The sequence below is a fragment of the Cygnus atratus genome, chromosome 4, assembly GCF_013377495.2.
Source record: "Cygnus atratus isolate AKBS03 ecotype Queensland, Australia chromosome 4, CAtr_DNAZoo_HiC_assembly, whole genome shotgun sequence".
Lineage (NCBI taxonomy): Eukaryota > Metazoa > Chordata > Aves > Anseriformes > Anatidae > Cygnus > Cygnus atratus.
The window spans coordinates 9,763,359-9,788,789 of record NC_066365.1 but is presented as its reverse complement, the minus strand read 5'-3'; the positions used below and the strand labels follow the sequence as shown (position 1 = coordinate 9,788,789).

Below are 25,431 nucleotides of genomic sequence, written 5' to 3'. Positions count from 1 at the left end.
CATCTTCCTTTTCTTGACTGTTACAGTGCTTGGGCTGCTTTTCCTAGTCATGGTGTCCAGAAACTTATTTTAAGAAGAGCAGACAAAATGTTGTTAGGCCATACACTAGGAAGAACTAGTGAATTGTTCCCATTCCCTAGAGAGTCTTGAAGTAGATCTGTGCATAACCTCACTGGAGATTGATGGAATTTTGTTCTCTGCTTCACTGATTAATTTGATTAAAATTTGATACTGTTTTAAAATGGACTATGTTTCCAAGCAAATGGCGACTCTTAATACCTGTGGGAGTATTAATAATAATATCAGCAGGCAGTGCCAGGAATAGAGGCATGAAAGTCATAAAGTACTATGTATGGCATCTTTTATTCACACTTGATCCCCATTGCAGATGATATTTAAATCAAGACAATCAGCATTTCAAGTGCCAAAACATTGTGGCAGCAAAGCAAAGCATAATTTCGGTATTCCGTAGATCTTTACATCACTGTCTCAAATGCAACATGAATGAATGGTAATTAAGAGTATGTTCTCTTGGAAAATGCCAAATAAATTTGGAGGACTCAAGCTATTTCTTGTAGATGCTGATGCTATGAATTTCACCACTGAACCTCTATTGCCATTACTGTGTTTTATGATTCTGTTTGGATAGAATTAGAGTCCACTGGCAGAGAGACTGATTTTATTCAGACTGCACTGCTTTCCTTGGTAAAGTGAGGATGTCACCACCATCTCAAAGGCACTGAAATTTTGCAGGGAAATTGTGGATCAGAGGGGAAGCCAAAGGATTTGTCATGAGAAAGGCTAGTGTTAGGTGGCTTCAGGTTTAAATCTAACCCACTGCTAAAAATGTGGAAGCTTGATTAAGATTTGTGACTGCAAGTGTTACAGGAAAGAGTCTATGTCTTTTGTAAAATAAGAAGTTCACGTTACGTTCTCTGAGATACAAGCAGTACCTCCTGTTTGATAAGTGAGACCTCTGCCTCCAAATAATGGCAGCATGGCAATAAAGCATGCCTTTTGTAATGCTTCTTTTGCCTAGTCATTTTTTTCACAGTGTTTTTTCTAACCATGATTCACTTTAAGCTAAGATGTCCCCAAGGCTTTAAACAGCTTAATACATCTGCCTACACGTCTTCTGCAAGGGGGGTTACACAAGAATGCAGTAACTGGAGTAGATATTTCCTTACTCCAAAAAACAAAATGTTCCTTAACCTTTCCTTTTATGTGGTTCTCCCAGATCTTCAAACTAGCAAGCAGCATTATTAGTTTCTGACACAGTTGTCACTGCCAACATTCAAATCTCTTGGCTTACTGTGCCCAGTTTCCTAATATCACCTCTGAATTAATCCTTAGTGTCCTAGGGGGGAAAAAAAATGCATAGGAAATCTTTATCAGAATTAGTCATAAAGACTTAAGTATAAGCAATGAGATTTGTATTATCCTAATAACTTCAATGAGAAAAAAAAATAAAATAACATAAAGACCATGTATAATATTTTTCCCTGCAATGCTTCATGAGTGATAACCAAAAAATAAGCTGAACTGTGTCTTGTGTAATGCACTGCATGGTCACTTCACTATAAGGAGAATTTGTCTATATGCAAACTCAGTTAAAAGCATTTTATTTTATAGCATTTTTTCAACTTTATGTGCTTTTTATTTGGTTTTAAACACTTCTATTACCTTACTGCTTCAAAATGAGAAATTCAAAGAGAGAGGTTTTATGTAAGTGTGGAATTATAATACCCATACTCATTTTAGAAGTACTTTGCTTTGCAGGTATTTCAATTGAGATCAGTAAAACTACTGCAAAATTAAATTCCCATCCAAAGTGAATAATACTATCAGAATTTGGGCATTAGAGATTTTCCGTATGAATTCATCAACTTAACTAATACTTCTTCCTTATTCTGAGGTCTGGTCTGGCAGCTGTGTGCTGAGACTGGGTGACATACTGAGGCTGGGGATTTTTGTCTCCCCTAAAGGTATCTGTCTGAACAGAGAATAAGTTGTTTAATCCAGGAATAAAGGTACATTGAACAATGTGTAACCTGCAAACCAGGCTGAAGGCAAAGCAGTTAGAAAAATTTCTTTCTTTTGGAAAGGAACCTCAATGATTTAATAATTTTATTAGTTCTGTCAAGGTTTGTTGGTGGGGTTTTTTTTGTTTGTTTGTTTGTTTTTTGCCATAGCTTGGCTGCTAGGTTGTGTATGCTATTCCAGAAGTTTACAGGTTATAAAAAGCAGATTCTGAAGCAGGTCATATATATTATTATACTATTTGGCATGTTTGTGTAAGGGGATGTAGTCAGTGATGTGATAGGTCTTTTCCATTTCAGCAACTTGCCTACACAGCAGCGTGCACACATGTACACTTCTGAGACTGCAAAACTTTCTCACTCCTCAGCATACGGTCAAGTGAACAAGAGCTTGGAGTTTGCAGCTGGCGATAGTGTTTAGTTCATCTGTGGAGTTTAAACGCTTCTCACTCTTGTCTTCTTGCCATTACTTTCCCAGCATGGAGCAGCACCTAAAATGTGCAAAGGTGCAAAGTGGGGCAGCTGAGAGGCATCCTGCATTTTAAGATAGGACACCAAACAGTGAAGACCTGCAGACTGTAGTTAATGCCAGACTATACAGCTACCTTGCACTTTCCTGAAGGCATAAACATAATTCTCCTCCTTGTTATTTCTCTGCTGGTGATCCTTTTGCATGTGATGGCACTCTCACTTGCTTCTCACTGATAAAACGAAAACTCTCCCATACCTGTTTGCTGTGCACTTCTGGACAACCACTTATGTCTAGCATTGGTTTGCCTGTCAGAAAATAGCAAGGTTGCTTTTATAGCTGCAAGATATACAGAGGAGCTGTTTTTCCTTTTGTGCTGTTTCTAACTGTACTGTTTTGTGGCAGCAGTTAAATGTATCATTTATATACCAGTTAGCAATGATATTTCAGAAAAATGCTTTATTGCTTGTTACATTAGAAATTATATGGCTATAGAGAGTCTTGTAAAGTAATGACTGCAGTTTTGCTAGGTGTTGTCATTAGAAATTGGAGACTCAGTAAATACTTTATGTGTACTTTTCTAGTAATATGTATGACAAATAACAACAATGACAGGACATTACAATATGTATCCTATGACAGTTTGTTGCACTTCTGAGCTCTGCCAGGAGGTACAGAAGTACATTGGTGGCAGCTACAGTGACACAGAATGAGTGAATATAGTAACTTGTATTTATCTAGTGCCTTGCATCAGTGATGCTTTTGACAGATATGTAGACTATAAATGCAATAGTAATACACCTACTTCTACACCACACTTTGTGTAATGGTGAAAAAGGGAGAAATTTTCACCAAGGCGCAACGCTGTCTACCAAGGTACCTTCTGCACAGGTATTGCCCAGCTGGTCAGATCCCAGCCTGGGTTGTTGAAGGGCATCATTCCTACCACAGTGCAGGGTTTTACATTTATCCTTGCTAAATCTCACAATGTTCCTGTTGGCCTGTTCCTCCAGCCTTTCTAGGTCGATCTGAATGGAAGCCCTGTCCTTGAGAAATTGTCTGCCCACCATATGTCATGTCTTCTGCAAACATGATAAGAGGGTGCTTCCTTACCTCCTCCAGGATGTTGGTAAAGATACCTCCCAGGGTAGACCCCTGTGATACTTGTAACTGGATTCAAAGTGGAATGCAACCCATTAACAACTACCTTGTGAGCCTGATCATCCAAACAGGAATTCATCCTTTTGTTTTTTCACCCAGCCAGGTCCAATGGCCTAATTTAGATACAAAGAAATTGTTGGATACAGTACTGAAAACTTGCTGAACTTAGCATAAGTTACATCCATTGTGCTGGTCTTGTCCACAAACTCAGTCATTTTATGGTAGGAGGTGATCTGTTTGGTTAGGCCTGACTCACTGTACAGGCCCTTAGTGAATCTATGCTGACTGTTCCCAGTTTGTTTTTTTCTCCTTTGTTTGCTCAGAAACATAGAATCATAGAATCACAGAATGGTTTTAGTTGAATAGAATCACAAAATCATAGAATCATAAAAAGAAACGACTTCTAACATCATCAAGTCCAACCATTAACCTAGTACTGCCAAGTCTTTCACCAAACCATGTCTCTAACTACCACATCTACATGTCTTTCAAATACCTACAGAGATGTTGGCTCAACCACTTCCCTGGGCAGCCTGAGGACTCTCTCCATGATGTTGTCCAGGAATTGAATCAAGGCTGACCAGCCTTAGTTCCCTGAATTGTTCTTTTGATCATTTTCGAATATAGCCTGGACATCTCCTTTATCCAGTGGTTAGAGATCTACTCCAATCTTGACAACATTTTGAAGGTGATTGCGAGAAGTCTTGCAAGGACATTGGTCTGCTTTCTCAGCACACTTCAGTGCAGCCCTTCAGGCCCCATGGACTTCCATAAGTCTACCACTCGCAAGTACTCCCAGCCTCAGCTGGTTGAGATTGACCTGGCTACCCACTGCTGATCATTCATTGTCTCCTTGAAGCCTGCCTCTAGTCACAGAAAACTGAGAGACCTTGTTGGTGAGGAATTGAGGCAAATACAGCACTGAGCACCTCAGCCTAAGCTGTGTCTGCTGTCCCATATTTCTTCAACAGGTCCGTGCTTTCCTTGTTCAGCCTTTCAGTACTGCAGAAGCTGCTCGTGCTATCCTTAATGTCCTTCAATCTAGCTGAGCATAGACTTTCCTGATATTATCCACACTTGCCCTGGAAATGTTCCTAAAGTCCTAGAATCATAGAATGCTTTGGGTTGGAAGGGATCTTAAAGATCATCTAGTTCCAAGCCCTTGCCACGAGCAGGGACACCTTCCACTCGGTCTGGTTGCCCAAGACCCCATTCAACCTGGCCTTAAACATGTCTGGGAATGGGACATCCACAGCTTCTCTGGCAACCTGTTCCACTGCCTCACCACCCTCAGAGTCAAGAATTTCTTCTGAATATCTTATCTAAATCTTCCCTCTTTTAGTTTAAAACCATTCCCCCTTATCCTATCACTCCACTCCCTGACAAAGAATCCTTCTCCAGCTTTCCTGCAGGCCCCCTTTAAGTACTGGAAGGCCTCTGTAAGGTCTCCTCAGAGCCTTCTCTTCTCCAGGCTGAACAACCCCAACTCCGTCAGACTGCCTTCCTAGGAGAGGTGCTCGAGCCCTCTGATCATCTTTGTAGCCCTTCTCTGGGTCCTTCTTCATGGGCCTTTTTCATGGCCCTCTCTTTCTTCAACAGGTCCGTGTCCTTATGTTGTTCTTATGTTCTTAGTCATCCTTTTGTAGCTTGTCCATAATTCTACCTTCTTCATATTGTTTAATGAAGACCTTTTGAAAACCTTTTTTTTAGTAATTTCAAAAATGACTATAGTTTTCCCTGACGGCTATCTGAAATCTACCTGATGGCTATCTTTAAAATTTATCAACCCTTATTTCAATTTATTAAACCTGAGTATGACATTTTACCTAGTTGCTTACTTTTGTAATTCCCCTGATCACCACTAGAGCATTTAAAAAATATTTATCACTTCCCTTTCACGCACTGGCTGTAATGAAATTTCACATTTTTGCTAACAGATCAGCATTTCATATATAATCTTTCAAAACTCATACTTGTTTATATCTGGCTTGATTTTTTTTTCAATTTTCAGTTATGAATTAGCCACAATATCCTGATACCTTAGTCTACTGCAGTCTTACATTTTTCTTCCTAGGAAAGGGCAAGTCTCAGTCCTATGGTTGGAGACTGATATACTAATTTTCAGCAAGAGCTTCATCTTGCAGCTAACCTTTGGTGATCCTCTGTGTGTACCGATTCTTTGTAAGTTCCTTGCTGCTTATATTCTTGAAGAAGAATGCCATCTTGTTGGAGAAAGAGGAGAGAATTGTGTTTTTTTAATGCTGTTAGTTATTTACCCTTCAAAATTGAATTTATCCTTCCCTAATATTTGCTATATATTATCTGCTTAGAATTTAGTTCTTGTGCAATATTTTTCTAGGTCCATATGTCTGAACTTCAAAGGATTTCTGTTTGACTCAGTGAACCTCTAAACCCTTGCCATTGAGCTCTACTGATTTCTTACTTTGTTTCTCACTTTCTGTTGTGTTCAGTGGCATACATATCCTTCAAGATCTGTTTTCTTCAGTGTCATCTCTGAAACATCAAAGAATTCCCCTTTTTTCTCCATGTAAGGTCATTTTTACTAGCCTTTAAATTTACATGTTTCAAAAATGCAACATGGAATTTGATGAATTTCCTACAGTTGAGTTTACATTTTCTGCAGCTGCAATGAGCTTTTTCAATTTGCTATTGCCTGCTTTTAGACAGCACTCAGCCCCTTGATTTGTCCTTAGGTGTCATCCACTAGATTCGTGCAGTTTATACAAAGCTAATTTGTGCCAGGAAAGCTGTAATGGGTTTTAGGCAGTAGACATATTGCAGTAGTTATTTTGAAACTTTAATGAATTCCATTAAAGAAACAAATGTATGGGACAGCAGTTCTATAGGACAGGAAAATAAAGGCCAGGACATAAGGAGACTTAAAAGACTATAAAAATATGTATTTTTAAGGCCAAAACAGGGTTGACAAAGCTGTACTTGGGACACTTTAGAAACTTCTGAACTGGTTAATTTGTTCCTGTTTATAGGGAAAGAATAAGACTATATAATATGCAAAGTAGAATAAATTTATTGGACAGAGTAACGTGGACCATAATGCACAGGCAGTTTGTGAAACCATAACAGAAATCATCCTGAAAATGGTGTAGGATGCAACCTCCTGTGTGTGATGGGTTCACAGTTCAGTATCGGAATGATGCCCAAAAGCTGCTCTTCACCATGTAACCTGGTAGCCCAGACAAATACTCAGCCCTGGTGCTTTGGGCTGTTTTCAGTGAGTTCTGTTGTTAAGACAATTTAATTTGCAGTGGAGGGACTGGAGTTGCTGGAGGGACTGCAACACTCCCTTCTCTCCTTTGCCCCAGCTCATAGGAGCTCTCAGCATTTGACAGGATCCTCTTGCTCCTTCTGTTTTTTCTCCTTTCACCCGTTTTCATTTTTCCACCCCATCTTTTCACTTTCTGTTCCTCCTTGTGTCTCAAATCATAAAAACATTTTTTTCAGTCTCACTTTGTCTTTTAAAACAAAACAAAACAGAGAAAAAAAAGAACAAATGAAATTGGCTTGACAGCCATCTTCCTGTATGTTGCCCTTTGCTTGCCTGCAGCTCCTTCCTCTTGAAAATGTGGCTTCAAGTCTCCTGTGTCTCTTTTCTTCACCAACAATTAAGGTCTCTCCAGGATCTCTCAAGGCAGACAGATATTCCTTATGGCACTGTCTTGGACTCCGCAGTCTATGAGCACGTTCGAGTGAAAGGGATGAATCCTTTTGAGAGGGACAGCATGTATTCCCAAATGTGGCGGATGATTAATAGAAGTAACGGCTCAGAGAACAACGTCTTGGAGTCAACTGCAGGCATTCAAAAGGTACTGCTATGACTTACTTTTTCTTCCCATTGAGACTCTCTGTGGTAACACCAGATTTCCTTAGTTGTTGCTTTTGACTGTACGGGATGCATTTGCACCCAGATAATGATCATGCCTAATACCAGCTTCTGCAAGCCCATTGCATCAGCACAGAGGACTGGGACTTCTCAGCTTGTTTTTTCAACTACATTTTAAAATGTAAGTACCTAGAGTGCTTGCTCTGAAAAGGATTTATAGGTATAAGAGTTTAATGCATTTGTCAGGATGCAAAATGGGAATAGGATCACTGGACTTCTAATACCAAAAGACATGGCAATATACTGTACAGAGCTTAAAGCACTTTCAAGACAAGACGTTGATTAACTTATTTTGTAGGCTCCCAGCACTGAAAACCTTGGCTTTCAGTTGTAGCTCTGAATCATGTATGTTTCAAGAGAGGTAGGCAGGAAAAGATGATCTGTCTTTAAAGAGACATAGCCACTTTTGTAACGAGTTTAACAGAGGGAAAAATAATTTGAAAGCAAGAGTCAGTTTTTGCAGGGAAATTTTTAAGTGCAATGTTTCCCTCCCTTGTTTGTGATTGAGAGCTACAGCTTTTATAAGAAACAGTCTATGAAATAGTTCAGTATGAGTGAATAATGGTTAGTGGGTGATGAAATATGAACTTTATCTCTACCATTGTACCTTCACATTCAGTTTTAAATACAATATTTTGCAGATTGATTTTAAACTCAAAAATGTGACAGTTAGAGCAAATATCCATAGAGTTTTGTGTTGTCTAAAGCTTGGTTTAAAGAATTCTAAAAATGGGGGCAAACTCTGTGTTTTGTGTGCACTGAAATCCATTTGCCAGGGAAACCTGTAATTTCTGGTGTTTGACACCAGATACAGACACATAAGAGAAAAGGCTATGTTAAAAAGAGTAGTGAAGCCACTGGTTATGTCTTGATAATAAAAGAAAAACAAAATAAAGATTGTTTGGAATTTTAACAATCACTAATCCACCCTCTGTATAACTGAGATCATATTTTCTCCTCTGAAGGACAAAATGGCATGAATGAACAGGCAAGGAAGGCCCTGGGGAGCTGCACTTTTGAAACCCTTTTAGAAAAAGTCATCAGCTGAAAAAGCAAGGGAAAAAAAGACAGTCTGAAGATTTATTGGCTAGAGGAAATTGCTTTTTTTGAGAAAATATATTTTAGCTCTGTTTGCAAGGGTCTGATAAAGCTAGGTTTTGCCTTGTGTATATATATATAAAAAAAAAAAAAAGCCCACCGCCTTCTGGTTTGCCTTTCCAAGATATACTAAGGGAGAATCAGAAAACAGCGCATCAAACACAACAGTCAACACAGTCAACAGTATTGACTAATTGCTTTTAGTTGAAAAAAGCAACCAGTGTATCATGCTGGCAAGTAATTCCAGATTATAATCTTTGATACCTAGTTCTTGAAAACATTGTAGTTTCTGTCTTAAAACTTACAAAAACAAAATTATCTGGGTTCTATCTGACTCCCATGCCTCCAGTTCCCAGGAACACGCACTTGCAAATGGTGGCATAAAATAACCAAGTTGTAACGTGAGCAAGCTAGCCACCCTCCAATTTTAAAATATCAGAGGTCCTGGTTCCAGTGAACATACACACCCACCTATGCAGTTGCAGTTTCTCCCCTTCTTTTGCCTTACAGGAAGAAATAACACAGAAAAAGGTTATCTGCCAATTTCTGTTCACGTGGAAGCTTTTGGGGGATTGCCTGCTCAGGAAGAAAGGTCTGTTGATTTAAAAAAAAAAAAAAAAAAAAAAGGAAAGAAGCTGTGCCTTTCAAGAGTCACTTAAGACTCTTCTTCAGCTGGAAGATGAATGTGATGTTAAAAACTACTCTTAGGCAAGGAAAATTAGAATAGAATAGATCAGTTGGAAGGGACCTTCAAAGATCATCTAATCCAACTGCCTAGCCACTTCAGGGCTAACCACAAGTTAAAGCATATTATTAAAGACATTATTCAAATGTCTTTTAAACACTGACAGGCATGGGGCATCAACCACCTCTCTGGGAAGCCTGTTCCAGTGTTTGATTGCTCTCACACGTGGCACCCTTTAAAAAGGATAATTAATAAAAGTCAGGGATTGTAATCTATGTGAAATACCTTCCAAAAAAAATGCAAACATTTTAGAGTAAATTCATAGGTCCCCTCTGCCTATTTATAAGCTTCATAAAACCCTTCAGGGCCTTGAATGTCTCTAACAAGCCACACCAGAGCCATTAACACAACCAGATTATAACCCTGGACAAGATAAGCCCACAGGTCTCCCTTTGTGCTTTGTTTTGTTTCTACTATTAACCAGTGCTAAAGCGTCACTAAACAGCAGTTTATCCAGGCCCTGCTGCACCCACTCCGAGATGAACAGGGTTTGCGAGTAGACATCACAAAATGACTTGGTTAGGCAAGCAGGCAGGCTTTGTGATGTGGAAAAGGCTTAGCCAAGCATTTTTTTTATCTTAAAATCCTGCAGTTTTGTCTTGCTTCTATTCTGAAAATTGTATTCTTTGTATTTGGAGGAAAGTAGTGATTTAATATGAATTTATCTATAAACAGGGGGAGGGGGAGTTGGATCAAATGCTGATTTACTCGGCATATAATCCTGCTTGCTCAGCAGGACAGTGCATTTGCAGTACCTGGGACTTCATGGGGAATCTCACCTGTGCAAGTGGGAACACAATGCAGCCAAATGACAATGATTGCATTGTCACATTTTGCATCGGGATGTCTATGTCTTTGACCTGTTTTTCCTGGTGGGAGGGCAAGGCTGGCAGGAAAAAAGGATGGGAAGATCATGCTGTTTTAAGTTTCTGGGGTTTGATATGTATTGGTCCTTGTCTTGTAAATCAGGTGAATATGTATCGCTGAGCATCCACGTGAACAGCAGTTTACAGCATCACATCTGGTTAGAGAGCAGCTGGGTGGATTTACCCTGAAAAGACAGCCGAGTTTTAAATACCTCAAACAGGAGACAGCTGGAAGAGCGCAGGCGCTTTAGAAACTTTTACAGCTTATTGTCTTTTCCTTTTTCAAAAGACAACAAAAAGCATTTTAAGATCTGTATCAAAGCAAGGGAAGAATTCAGTTGTTTGTCCTCCTGCTTTGTCAAATCGAAACGGATGAGAAGGTGTCTGTATTCCTATATATGCTTCGATTATTCCAGAGAATATTCATTTTTATCTCATTTTTTCTTTATTATTCATAAGTGTTTCATGTATCTCAAATTGATTTCCCTTTTTTTGCATAGGTTATGAAATATGCATCTCATTCTGTCAAAGGAGTCTCTATTTTCGGGGAAGTTATTTATTCAGGGAGGATTTACAGAGGCCTAAGTCATGCCTGCTTAAACATTCATTGAGGACTCCAAGAAAAATCATTTAGGCTTAAACATATCACATTACATACCTTTTTATGTCTTCTTAAAAAGCACATTACCCTGCTTAATCCTTTACAAGCACCACAGGCTTTCCTATCCTTGGAATCCTTGGAACTATTCCCATTTAAAATATAATGAAGTGCTTCCATTGTGCCCCTGTCTGCTCTTTCTTCCCTATTAGAGTATAATAGTGCCTAATGCCCTATCCTACCCACCTCCTTCCTCTGAACATGATACTGTAGCCTACAGCATCTACATTTTTCTCAGTGGTACAAAGTAGAAAATTTCTTTCCTAGGCTGCATAGGCAGAATCAAAATGCATTTGAAACCTCTTGTCTGTTTAACTTCAAGTGCAAAATATTTAGCTGGTAGGAAACTTGATAATGACTGTCAGGTGAATTAATGTTTTTGGATGGTGCAATAAAAGAAACTCCTTTTACCCTCTCAATTTCAGAGCATTAATAATTCCTCTTTAACCCTCACCACAGTATCAAAGGAAATTTGGTCTTGAGATTTTGATTTTCTTGTCATTTTACCCACAGTGAAAGCATGTGAGCAATTGCTGAGCCTGTTCATTTTCCCTGGATGGCAGTTTTACCTTCCTGAGAATACTGCTCTAGTAATAATATTATTGTTTAAAATACCTGTGAATAGGCCATAACAAAAGCTTTGCTAAGGTGATTTGTCTGGTGAAGAAATGGGTATTAATGATTTGCGGCTCTGTGCTAGAACAAATTAGCAATAACTAGATGTGGTTATTCTTAATTTGCAATGGCAATGGCATGGAGATTTCTATTGATGAACCAGAAAACTCCTGAATTAGGTAATTAAACAGATTTACTCATGAACTTGCCATTGGAATTGTCATTCTGGTGGCAGATATACTCATTACACCACAAAAAGACCTAGTTAATATTTTCAAGTCCATGCATCTTTGTTATGGACATTTCTAACAATGGAGCTAGCCAATAAAAAGACACCAAAACCAGGAAATAACAAAGCAGAGGTTTTGGACATTGGATCTGTACTGTGGTGCAGTAGTTTGACAGTGGCTGAGGAAGGGATAGGAAGCAAAAAAGGCAAGAGCGTGTAGAAATACCATGACTGCACACCAATCCCCCGTATATCTTAATTCTCTATAAAGGGATCAGCTACACTGTTGGTTCCCCTCTGCCTCTGGAGGTGACACTTCTTGCACAGATGGGATGTTCTACTGGATGGATGTGCTACTCCACTAGTAATAAGTTTCAGGAGTACCCTTAAGACTTTGTTGCGCCCCAAAACTGAAGGTACAATTTATCTATTTTACAATTACCTTCTGCTTGGTCCATGGCTTGGAGCTGACAGGTTTCTGGGGGTACCAAACCCACGTGCCTCATTTCAAATTGTCACGGATGGTCTGGCTCTGTCTTATTTGTCATATAGCATCCTTTTCCTGGAAAGCAAGTCTCAACACAAAGTCTGAACCTGATTTACCAGTGATGTGCTGTTAATAATGTCAGGAGGAACGCCTGATCCACTGGCACTGTAATATTTGAAGTCTCATAGTTTGTCCACATGTCAGTTTGTGGTGGTGGGAGTGGAGTATATTTCATTGCAAAGCGCATTTCTAATAGCCTTACCACAATTTGGCTCCAGTTTGCTTGAGCCTAAAGAATAACCAGCCTGAAGAAAGAATTTTTTCTACAATCCTGTATATCTTTGTTCCCATATCTAGGGTTTAAGCAAATTAGCAGCAGTGAAAAAATTTAGATTCCTAAACACTGAACCAGAAAACACTGCAAATGCAGTGTAGTGTTACCTTCAGGCATCATCAAAAGGCTAATAGTTATCTGCATTAGCCTAGGGGTTAGTGTGCTTTGAGTGTTTAATAATTGAGCTGTGACAGTTAACAGAGCATTAGGAAGATTCTGCATGTAGTTTAAAAATAAAAATCTAAAACATTTTTCCTGTTGCCTAATTTTCTCAGAATTTAAGGTAGGCTCAACAAAAGGCTTGCTGTCCCTCATGAATGCTCCAAAACATATTCCAAAGTTTGATCCAACTTTGACTTTCTAGAGGGGTTTTTATCTTGAGTAGAACACCTGTGAAAAGTTCTTATTTTATGCAGTTTGGCTTTATTCCAATAAAAACTTGAGTCAAAATTTGAGTCAGCCTGCATATCAAGAAATGGATCCGCACACGTGTTCATCCAACAACCAAGCCGGTCATTGCCATATTCTTTTTATCTGCAAAGTTTCCTGAAAATTTTATCTGAGTTCATCTTCTATTTCATCCTACATGCTCCTGAATGTACCTTCAACCTTTTGCTCTCACTGAAATGCCATCCAAGTTGCTATTGACTTCTGTCCAAAGATATTCAGCTAGTGACTCCATGCAGATAGCTTGCAGTTCTGTTTCTCCTAGTTGAAACTGAGCTCTTTGTATCTGAAATTATATTTTTTTTCCTCTAATATTTTTTCATGGATGTATCACCACTAATTTAGTTCAACATAGCTAAAACCTAGACTAGCTAACTCTACATCTTCCCCCCAGTTTTACTTTCCATGTTCTTTCTTGTGGCTTTCTCTTGCTTAAGCTTATAATCTAGTGGCATTATTAGCTTATGTTTTGTCTTAACTTTTGTAACCAAAGTGTGTCTAAATTTTATGAATTCACCCTTCATAACATGTCTATGATTTAGCCATACAACCTTGTCCATTACTATAGCAGCTTTTAGCATTGTTTTCTCTGAACTTTACAAAACTCTTTTACTGCATTAAATTCTACTGAAAGTGCTCCTACATGCCACCCCAACCCTCCCCCCCCCCCCCAAAAAAAAAAAAAAAAAGTTTCAAGGCCCTTCATTGCTGACCTTCATGGCTGATTCTGAAACTGCCTGTAGTTTTCTCATTTCTGAATTGAAAATCATCGGTGTAAGTTTCCAGTGCAACTCTTTTCTCTTTCAAGCAAGCATCTGTATGCATTCTCCAAGGACTCTTCTGTAAGGTATGAAGTTTTCCCTCCAGACATTCATCTTAACTTCTTCAAACTCCTTAACATACTCCTTTATTATCGCACTAACAAAAACCTTGACAACTTGGTTTCTGGTGTACTGCGATCACTACCCATCAACTGAGCCACCCTGTTTTGTTTTTACTTTATGTTCTTTCCCTTTATTTGGCTTACTTTATAATTTCCCATAAGAAGGGAGAGAGGCATTCATGATTTAGTGGTCTAAATACCATCACAGGTATAAAGTGGGTAAAACCAAATAACTACTGTAGCCCACAATCAACCAAGTTCATGAACATGCCCATTACTAGAGGAAGAGTACTTCTCAGAAAATAAACTATGTCTGACCTTTGAGTCCTTATCCTCAAAGGAAAGCTACAGGCTAACTTCAGAAGAGCATAAGAGCTAAAGTTTGTAACAGTCTAATACAATAAAAAGATAGGGGAGAGGGAAAATATTTGACTGAGCAATTGGTCCTTATTCTCTCTTTCATTTTCTCCAGCTTCATTGTTGCCAGCTACATTTTTCTCTTGGATTGCCTCATTGATTAACATAATTACATTCATCTCAGAGATATTTCACTAATCTTGAAGTTTTCTGCTTGTTTTCAGACAAGGCTTGTTTGCCTGAAAGCCAGGTCATTTAGGCATCCCACCACCAGTTATATCCTTTCTTCTATTTAAAGGTAGTTCTCTCTTAAAACATTGCTTCACTTAGATTCTTAAACTGTCATGGCTACAACAACAATACTCCCACCATGTGTAACTTGAGGTGCCTAATTTAGGTGCCCAACTTTCATTCCTAGCTACTGTAGACAATTGCCTTCTCTAGAGAGTGGTTGGCAGTGCCTAAACTATGAAACTATTTCTCTTGGTGACTTATTTTGTACAGAAGCTATCACAGTAAAATCATGTTTCACAACTAGAAAAGGCAATAAAAAATAAGAAATGGCAAAATATACCCTGTGGAACTAATTTTGCTTGAATCCTGTAGACTTGCATTCTGCAGAGAACTGAGACCAGACTTTTCAGCTGGAGGCAGGATGGCTGACAGCCCTTTGAGGAGTGAGCATGAGATGGGACGGGTCCTCATGCTTCATCCTAACGGCCAAATATAAAGCTAGGTACTTCTTGCCTTAGTGCATTTCTGTCCCTGTAGTCATCTTTTCACATGACAAACCGAGAGAGGAACCTTTGTCTCCACCAACAAACCTTTGTTGGTAGATTTCACTTGAGGTTTCTCTTGTTTAGAAGTGGACTAATTAGGATGGTGTCATGAGAGAAACACACAGAGTGCGTCCCCGATAGCAAGAGACCAGCTCAGTAGAAGTGTTTCTGTGGCTGTGTTACATCTGAGCACTGCAGTACTGAGCATCATAAATGAGAGACTTCAAATTTCTCTCCAAGTAATGTGAGTGCTGCTTTCATTTGCACTGGCTGGTGATCAGTTGTACAAATGCTGAGCACCCTCCTGAAACTGGGATTTATAGGGGATGGGAAATTTTGGAATGGAATGAACAATGAGTAAGAAAACTGACAGTTAGGAAATAGTTTAAGAAAAGAGTGCAGTTGCAGTCCATGGTTGTAAAGGTTGAGTGTGAGCATGTCAGAATAATGCTTAAAGGAGATTTTATTCCTAATATTACTTGTTGCTGAAATTTTCTCAGCTGGCCATGCTCAGTACTAGGGAGGCACCTGTTAGAAAGGGTGGCATAAACAGAGAAGGAAAACACCCCTACCTTAGCTACGCCTAGGAAAGTAGCTAAATTTGGGCATATCTGGGTCTAACACAGCAATGCTGCTGTCATATTCCATGAAAGGAAAAGTTTTCTGAGTGTTCACTATGTGATAAGTGCATTTAGTATGCATAGCACAGGAGAGGTCTGAAAGAAAAACACCTCTCCTGGATGCTGTTATGAACTGTCTCATGAGTAAAATATAGGTGTTAGTAAAGTGTGCAAAACAGGAGATGTCTTTGTAGATATAGATATATTTGTGGCAGAATGGAAGTTTTGCTGGATGTTACTCTCTCAATTAAAAGCAAAACAAGATGATGTTCTACCTTTTGTTTATCAGCTGCAGAGCCCAAGAAAGGTTCAGGAGAGGAACACTCTTTGTGGCAGACGAGTACTGAGGGGGCAGTTTTGTTAGTTAGGGTATCAGTTGTCATTTGGGCGTAGATGTTAGAGGGACCTTGGTCCTGATATGGCATCTTACAATAAAAGCACGATGGCAGTATATAATAACAAACCAATGCAGGGAGATGATAGATAGATAGATAGTTTATCATCTAGATTTGCTAGATGATAAACTTTTGTTACATTTTCTAACCCACAAATCTACTTCTCAAGCAGTTACTAAAATTGTATGTACTATCTTCTTATGCTCTTCCATCTATGGCAATATCTCACCAAAAAAAAAAAAAAAAAGAGTATGACCAACAGCTTTAAATGACTGAAAACTGTAGAGGCATGAGCAAGCTGTGCCAGAGAAGTGAATCTCAACTTGTGTGTCAGCAGCTTGTGGTAGGACATACCCTTCTTTGGATTTTTGTGGTGGGACATACCCTTCTTTGGATTTTTGAGTAGCACATCCATTATCTCAGGTTTTATTTCTGCAGGGTGACTTTAATCTCCACTCTTGCAGTTCTACTGTATTAGCACCCATTGTCTCCAGAAACTTAATGTGCCGCTTGCACGTCATTCCCCTTTGGCAAGAGGTCATTTATTTTGATGTAGCAGGAATTGGAATGAATGTGGTATTACAAGTCCTGTAATCATTTAGGCCTATGAGATTGCTTTTTATTAAACAAGAGAGACTCCTGATGGAAGATACAAGCTCCTAAATACTTTTTCCCAGTCTTACTATATCAAATGGGTCCTGTTTCAGTGCAGAACCTGTAAGGCAGCAAAGTTCAAGATGAGTAGAATGTTCTTCTTGAAGCATTTTCTGTTGCTTCTTCAGATCTTTTTTTTTTTTTTTTTTTTTAGCCATTTTGCTGTGAGAAGATGACAAAATGATTTGAATTTGGGCAGTTTAATCAACCACGTATTTTCTTTTGTGCCCAGATGAACTTCTATATCCCTTTTTCGAAACCATCTTTGAAAAAGATCCATCAAAAATTACTGTTTCAGGGAGAAAAAGAAATGTGGATTGTATCACTTCCATTGCTGTTTCCTCCTGTCCTCACTCATGTAGAGGCGACGTTAGCGCCATTGCTCCCATGCTGAACCATCTCTGTGGTTCACCTCCCTTTCCACAGCAGAGAGACATGGCTGTGCCCTTATTCCTTGTTTTGGAATTTAGTTATCCTAAGAAAAATTCTATAAAGTGCCTGAAAGAGAAGAGTAGCTTGGTATCTGGTGCGCTCTCATTTAGCTACAGGTGACATGAAAGGTATTAGACACCTATTTTTCTGGTCCTGTGAGCTCTTATTTCTCCATTTTATCTCCATTAACTTAGTGCTTTTCCTACTGAGGTTCTGTACCATTTCCAGGTTCATGGAGATGAGTAATACCACCATACCGAGGGTGTCTGGGGACTACACAGACTCCTACGCAGCTCCAGCAACCTCGGCTCTCTCTTTCCCTTTTGAATTCCTGCTTTGCTTTGTTCCCTCCCTCTCACTTTTTCTTTTTTCTTTTTTCAGCTTTTTGATCCTCCATCCTTTTTGTTTGGATCCCAGCTCCTCCAACGTTTTCCCAGCTCTCTGAGCCTTTCTTCTTTCCCCACCTCACCTCTCTGTACGCAGTCATACATCTCTTTTGCTATCTCCATCCGCTTACACTGTCTCACTGTTTATCTCTACAATGAATTCTGAGACTTTCAATTCTGCATCAGACAAAGCTTTCCAAAACCCTGGCTGTCACTTTGAAGCCAGCTGCAGGCTCACAGTATGGTGGGCTGCACTGGGAACATATCACACACAGATCAGGGGAAATGCAGGCTCTGACTAATGATCAATAGATGGAGACAGGAGAGCACACTCTTGCTTCAGGCACGGAACTTGGTAATGTATTCGCTTTCTCACTTAAATGTTTCCAGCTATCATTTTTATGTATTAACATATTTTAATAATACGCAAATACGTTTTGATGCATTAACAAATGCAAATGACGGGATTGAATGTAAGGTTGTTTAAAGGATATATGCAACTGAAAAAAAGCCATGAATAGAAGTAATGAGAACAGAATATATAAAAAGTGCTGTATATTCCAGCTTTAAAGCGTATCTGGGTCTGTGAAGCTGCAAGACTAAAATGGTGAGAGAAATATAAGAGGTAACAGAAAGATCTTAATTCGTATTTGTGGAGCTGCTGTAGCATTTGTTTATAAAAAAGGCTTGACTTAACAGATTTATATAATTTTTGTAAAATAACTTGTTACTACCACCACCCCCAAAAAAATCTATTCCATAGACCAGCAAATAAATGCACTGCAGAAGGTAGATTCATAGCAAGTTTCCGCTTTAAGCCATTCAATAGTCCCTCATTAAATCATTCAGAATTTTTCAATTCTAATAGTCTTATAGTTGTAATAGAAAAGCAAAAGAGGAGAGCTCAGGGAGTACCTGGAGCTCCTCTGACAGCAAATTTTAGACTAACACCCTTAAATAAGTCAATACCTTAATAAACAGATTGGTAGGCCATGAAATGCTAGTGAAATAATAAGGACAGTAAGGAAAATTAAATTTGAAACTAAAAAGCACCAACAGAATACTTAATAAAATCAACCTAGGTCTCTAATGTGTATAAGAATCAAATATCTAAGTATCAGAAAGTTTAGTTAAATCAGATAGCCCTTAAGATCACCTTAGTCTCAAAACAGGAGGAAGGAAGAACTCCAGTGTGGTTTAAGATAACATCTAGAAAAATAAAGCACTGAAAAATCTAATTTTTCAAGTATAAAAGAGGAACCCAAAATTCTTTGTGTTTCTCCAAATGATGTACCCATGTTTAAAACTGCACGTTTATGCTCCTAAACACCTGTGTGCATTTAAATGCAAGTACAGGTTGTAGAGTCAGAGAGGTCTCTAAGGACCAATCTTAAAACATCTGGTCTGGAAGGCTAGAAAACTGTGCAGACTTTGCTGCTGGCTGCTTTTTGATGTTGTCCTTAGTCATCAGATTAGAGATAGTGGGAAATTTTCTGGTAAAACTCCATTTTGTTGGAATTTGTCCATCTATTGAGAAAAAAAAAATGGTTGTGTTGTGCTTAAGTGGGGAGTGTGGGAAAAGAGGAAATTTCAGATCTCGTGGTTCAGACTGAGTGGATGTTGCACAAGAATATTGGTGGCCTACAAAGCAGAGTGCCAAATACGATTAGCTTCTGTGTGCTTAAATCGTACTTGTGCAGATAAAATTTGGAGTTTGGGATGTAAGGGGTTGTTTCTTTAATGGACAACTGCAGTAAGCATAAAGTCTCCAGTGGTGAGGCTGTCAGGCTGCACTAAAAGTCTGGGGCTGGGATGTGATCAGCAGCTCCTGCACGTTTGTTGCTCTCTAGCCTTATTACATATGCCTCCTTTAAAGCGATATGAAATGCAAACCCACCACTTCAATGCCCAGTAAATATTTCAGGGGGTTTCAAATCCCATCCAGCAGAGCCAGAAGTTTCATGCAGTTTTCTTCCTAACATCTGTGCAGGGTTCTGAATATGTTTTGAAGAAAACTGGAACTCTCTGTGTGCTCTGTGGCTGTGCATATTGGCTGTGGATGGGGCTGGGAGTAGCCCAGAAGGGTATTACGGGGCTGCCTATCGGGCCATCATCTCTCTGAACTGCTTTGTGGGGTGTGCAGAGGAGCTCTTATCGAATCAACAGCATTTCCAGTTCCTGCAGGTTGTGCATGGCTATGGTTTTTCTGTAACATATATTATGATGCCTCCCGCTAATGTCTCTTTCTGACCTGATTCAAGCAACTAAGGAGACATTTTCTGAGTGCTTTTCTTGGAACTAAATCTACATGGAGTGACCTTTCCAGCCAGCAAGTTAAAAATTTAGAAGTAACAGCATGGCATTGAGGAAAGTGTGCTAGGTAGGTAAACTGGCTTTCTTAAAGCGTGTCAACTGAACACAAAGCTAAATTTTTCTGTTAAATAAGCAGAATCTTTCCTTGGGCTAAAGAGTAATGATAATTGTTGTTTCCACCATTTTTACCATTTTATTCTCTTCAGTCAAATTGCCAGCAAGCAGTTTATGTCTCTCTGTATTTGAATTAGGCAGCAGTTGTCCGGTCTGAAAATGTGGCTGCAATAAATCAGCATCTTTTTAATAGCCAAGATATGGGAGGAGAGGATTAAAGTGCCATGTGGAGTGTTTTAAGAAGCATTTTATCCAGGCTGTAATCACATTTCATTCTTCTATCAGTTTGCATAAAATGCCCAATCTAGATAGACAGCACAGCTCCCTCGCTGGGATTGCAATGGCAGGAGAGAGCTGTTTACCATTCCTGGCTCTAAAGCTTTCCTGCTGCATGGGAGTTGATTGGTGTTTGTGGCTGTTTTTTGCAGAATTGCTAGTTAATCAAATAAAACAGACCCCATTCCCTGCTGAATATAACACAAGGAGGGGGATAAATAATGGAATGCATCAAGATGGCTGGAAAATACAATGTGTCTGTAATGAAAAAACAATAGATAAGCAGCTGGTATTATACAAGTCTGTAAGTACCGAGGGGTTCTGGTCATAACATAAATCACAGAGCAGAAGCTTTCTTTGTTTTATCACTCTGACCTCAAGATGGGATTTCCCTGTAATACATTTCTAGCAAGAATTCTCAACCTGTGAGTAAACAAATCTAGGATGCAGCGCTTTCCCAAGTCTTGTGCTTAACAGTGATACAAATTCCCAAGAAAACTCAAAATCTCTCATCAAGTATCAATCTTCCACCAGTGCTAGCTGCAGTTCCTGGGTATTCCTTTAAATAGGAGATAGATGGATGGATCATCTTTCTTGTGCTTGATCCAAGGTACTGCAGCATGCTTTGGTCCAAACTAGTCTGAATTTGTGACCTCCTGCAAGACACTGAAAAATATAATCTGTGTCCTGCAACATGGGGAAGGAGTGTGGGATAGCTTCCTACACTGCAGGTGGACAGAAGATGACATCCAAATTTGAAAACCTCTAAATTTTGTTGCATGCATGCCAGGAGTCCTGAGCATCATTGTGGTTTATGTGGTGTTTCAAGTATGCACTGGGGAGGCACTGGTACCCCATCACCACATTCTGAACTGAACGTTGGTATGAAAAAACACCAGTCTGTTCATCCCTGATAGAGGAGGTGCAAACAGCTAGTGCTTGTTCAAAAGCAGAATTCGGAATGAAAAAAAGTAGGTGCTTATAAGCCACAGTATTTTAACAACCAAAATTTTGGCTTCAAATGCTACAATTTTGCCCAAGTGCTGTCTTTACATGCAAATTGTTATATGAATCTCTCCTTGAGTCCCTAATGTTGCTAAGGAACATGTCTAAATGTTGCAATTCACAGCATAGCCTGGAAAAAACACACAATAATGTCGGTGCACATTGGGCAGGTATAAGCAATAAAGGCGGGAATGCAAGGAAATGTGAGCATCAATTAATGAACGTCTGCAAAATGCTCTCAGTCCTTCAGATGATTCTATTATTAAACTGAATGTCTTGGCTTATCCTATAGTTGTGCTGGAAGCTAAATGAAGGAGATGGTTTTCTTTAAACAGCATGTTATTCTTGATTAGCTTGAATATTAAATCATTTTGGATTTAACAAAGTGAGCAGCAGATGGAACACAACAGAGAGCAGGAAAACAAAAAAATAGAACATGATATGAGATCACGGAAAGGAATCAAAGTACACATACATAAAAGTAAATCAGAAGAGCTCATAACAAAATTCTGGCTAAAATAATATATAACATATGTTTCGGAATGACAAAAGTTGTGGAAAATATTCAAGGTATTCTTTTGTCTTTCCATAGATGCCAATAATCATCTTGATTTTGAGAACTGTACTTCTGAATATGCCCTCTCATTCATTGGTGTGGAGTCTCCCCACATTATCAGCTGTGATTGTGTTTTTGCAAAATCAAAAAGACATTTAATGGAAGGGAGTAGGTAAAACACAACTCTGTATTTACACCCACTGATTCGGAAGCTGACTTGACTGTTCCAGACCTCATGAACCAAGTCATGAAAGGGAAATCTCATAAGAGCAAGAGTTACTTTAGTATTTTGGTACATAACATCCAGATCCATTCCTAGCTGAATGGAGACAAATTACATCCAAAACCAGAGAAACTGACAGAAGGTTTGCTTTGAACTCCATTCTAGGACTCCTAGGCCTGATGAGTTTCTTTTGTTCCGGTAGAGTTTTGCATACTTTTTGGCAGACACTACATCAAATTGTGTTGTATCCTTTCACAAGTTATTTTGCACACATTCTGTACCACTTTCAGCACATTTTAGTTATTACTACTCAATAAAATTTTTAAGCTATGAGGTGTTTCTAACGTGCCGTGACAAGTTTTATGTACATTATGTGATTGTGGTTTTGATTTAATCTGCATCATATTATAGTCATTCTGTAGCTTTTTTAAAATTTCTATTATGCTCTTGCTGTATTTTATTTTTTTACAGGTCTGTGTTTTATCTCTCGGTTAATTCAGCTAGAATATTGCTAGGCCTAGCTCTGCTAAGCTTGCGTAGATGCAGAGTAAATCCATTGAACAATTATTTATCCAGTAGCTGCCAAATGTAGGTGCTGTACTGGGCCTTAGATTCCCATTGAACCTGCATTATTGGTCTCTGAATATTTTGAAACATGACAAAAAGAATATCAATAACTAAAAAGAAATCAAAAGAGACTAGAGAAAATATTACTTTGTTTTTATCTTCTTCAGCTACCCTGAAATGTGCTTTTCATAGATATGTCATACATAAGACTAGAGAGGATATTTTTTCCTGGCATCATATTTCCTGTGCTTTGTTATATACACCTTGTAAAACTTGTCTTCCAAAACTTAACATGAATGAGACAGCAACAAAGATGCTACATTGGATTTGATGCAGATGTCCATCAGTAGGATTTATGCCTTCCATTTGTGTCTGAAGGGATCACATTTTCAGAACAACAGCCCACATGTGCACAATTGTGCTGCATATGATGTTGATATAACTGAACAGAGAAAGGAGATATTCTGTGCACAAGCGCTGTGCAGCTGTTTGTCTGGGCACATGTGCAGACCATGCTGTTCCCACATATGCAGTGGTTGTGCATATGCACGCAGTAACAAAGCTGCTTTTCCTGAACACTTGGTCAGGCATTTAGCACCGATTTGTGAGAAGCTGTGTAGCATCCTCTAATATTTTCCTAAGCAAGTGAAGAAGAAAATTCATTGTCTTCCATTTAGAAATCCATACCAACTGAAAGAAGCAGGAGCATTACAGTGCAATAGACCTGGGCAAGTCAATTTTTTTTTGTTTTGTTTTGGTAGCCACATAGAGCCTTTTTTTCACCCTCACCTCTGGGCTGGCAGCTCACATGTTCCAGACACAGTGAAATACCATAGCTTCTCTCTGATTCTTCCAAAGCCAGAGAAAAAGCTCAGTTCTTCAATGCAATGAATATATATGTGTTCAGTGTCCTATCCCCCTCATAGCATAGTTCTGTGAAATAGAAATTATTTTTGAATTAGTTTATGATATGAGTGATTAACAATTAACTATCAGTTTAGATATTCATTCTTCTTATAGTCAAGGTCCAATTTCTTTTTCAGTAAAATTAATAAGACAGTGAATAAATAAGATTACATCTCCTAACAAGGCAGTGGCGTTTTTCAAGCAGTCCCCTCACAGATGCTAGATGATATCTGCTGCACATTGGATGAAACACTAGAATGTCAAGTTGATGATTTTATGATGCTATTGCTTGTTTTTTTCATTTTCCTTCCCTGTTGTTTAGTGTTAACTAATGAAATGATTTCATGCACTCAAGGAAGATACGTACTGGTGCACATGATTAGCTGGGCACTTAAGCTGTCCACACTGTGTGCACAAAAACCTGATTTGCAAGTACTGTGTGTACCAAAGAAAATCTCAGCTGATGATCCTAATTCTAGGTCAAATGCTACTTCATTTTAAGAAGGCAAATCGGCTGATTGCATTGTATCATAGCAATTAAAATTGAAAAATATGTGTGCCATCGCTTTTTCCATTTCCTGAATATTTTAACTCATTGATTAAAGATGTGTTGGTATTTTTATTTATGTGGTAGGAACAAGTATTTGAATATAACCCAATGGTATTATATTTTTCAAAAGTACACCAGTGACACACGGTATACACATCAAACTCATATTAAGAAAACAAGTAAGACTGGCTGACTAATTGCATTATTTTTACTAAACAATTCTTCTTGTTTATGATCTGATGAGATTTCACAGCAGATTGTGTCCAAGTTTGAATCTTGGGGACTCAAGCACAACATAAGGAGACAAAAGTTGCCATGATGACCAGACCTATGAAATCTAGAGTGAAACAGGAAATACAATTGCTTATTGTATTAATGATTCTGTTTATATAGATGCCTGCAAATATATATCAAGTAAACCAGAATTGTCATTATGGATTTATCCACTGGAGTATTACAGTAACTGAAACAGTATGAGGAAGAAGATATTTTTACAAAACATTATTGCTTATTTTTCTCTTTAAAAGCTCCAAAATTACCAAGATGCCCTAGTAGAATATTTTGTATTGAAGTATTAAGTTTTGATCCAGATATTTTCCATTTTTAGTTGTTAGTCAATTGTAGGGAAAAGTAAGTCAGGTTGACATCAATAAAATATATTCCATCAGGGAAGGGAAAGGAAGGGAAGGGAAGGGAAGGGAAAATCGTAAAAGAGATACCTGTTTTGCATCCAGTTCCATTTAACATTTTCATCAAGGCTCTGTGTTTAACTTACACCTCTAAGTTTGCATCAAGTGTACTGCCCAAGAATTGCTGTTTCAGGAGAGTGGAGGGATCAGAAACCTTTCATGAAAAATATCAGTCCCGATTGAGTCCTCCAGCACAATACAGAATTGAGTGATTGTTTTAATTTTTTTATTTTTATTTTTTTAAGATCTGTTAATGGTAAACTCTTTTCTGGCATCTCACCTATCCCATGGGGGCAGGTCAGGATGAATCAGAGACAAATATAATGGGAATCCATGTCTTGTACTTCATTCATCCTTTACAAAGGTGTGCAAAATGAATGCTATAGCCATGGATAAGAGGAAATGACTGCACTGGTTATAGCCAGAGATGAACTAAGTTGTGTACACTTCAAGGCAAAGGCTGTAAGTATTTTCATAGAATCATAGAATAACTGAGTTGAAAGGGACCCACAAAGATCATCGAGTCCAACTCCTGGGTCCCCAAAGGACCACCCCCCAAAAAAATAAATAAAGAAGTCAGATCATGTGTCTGAGAGCGTTGTCCAAATGCTTCTTGAATTCTGTCAGGCTCAGTGCTGTGACCACTACATACATAG

General features: G+C 38.7%; 1 protein-coding gene and 1 long non-coding RNA gene across 3 annotated transcripts in view; one reads left to right on the top strand and one right to left on the bottom strand.

Annotated features, from left to right (window-relative positions):
* The window catches only part of GRID2 (glutamate ionotropic receptor delta type subunit 2), a 728,283-nt gene that overhangs the window by 620,777 nt on the left and 82,075 nt on the right, over positions 1–25,431 (top strand). The window contains exon 13 of the mRNA XM_035541219.2: positions 7,319–7,514. Coding sequence (XP_035397112.2) covers positions 7,319–7,514 — 196 coding nt within the window. The remainder of the gene's footprint in view (positions 1–7,318; positions 7,515–25,431) is intronic.
* The window catches only part of LOC126913298 (uncharacterized), a 60,949-nt gene that overhangs the window by 33,140 nt on the left and 2,378 nt on the right, over positions 1–25,431 (bottom strand). Inside the window, exon 2 of one of the 2 annotated variants that reach the window (XR_007708239.1) lies at positions 23,420–23,563. The exons of the other annotated variant lie outside the window; for it this stretch is intronic. This is a non-coding gene — a long non-coding RNA (uncharacterized LOC126913298). The remainder of the gene's footprint in view (positions 1–23,419; positions 23,564–25,431) is intronic. 2 annotated transcript variants of the gene reach the window in all.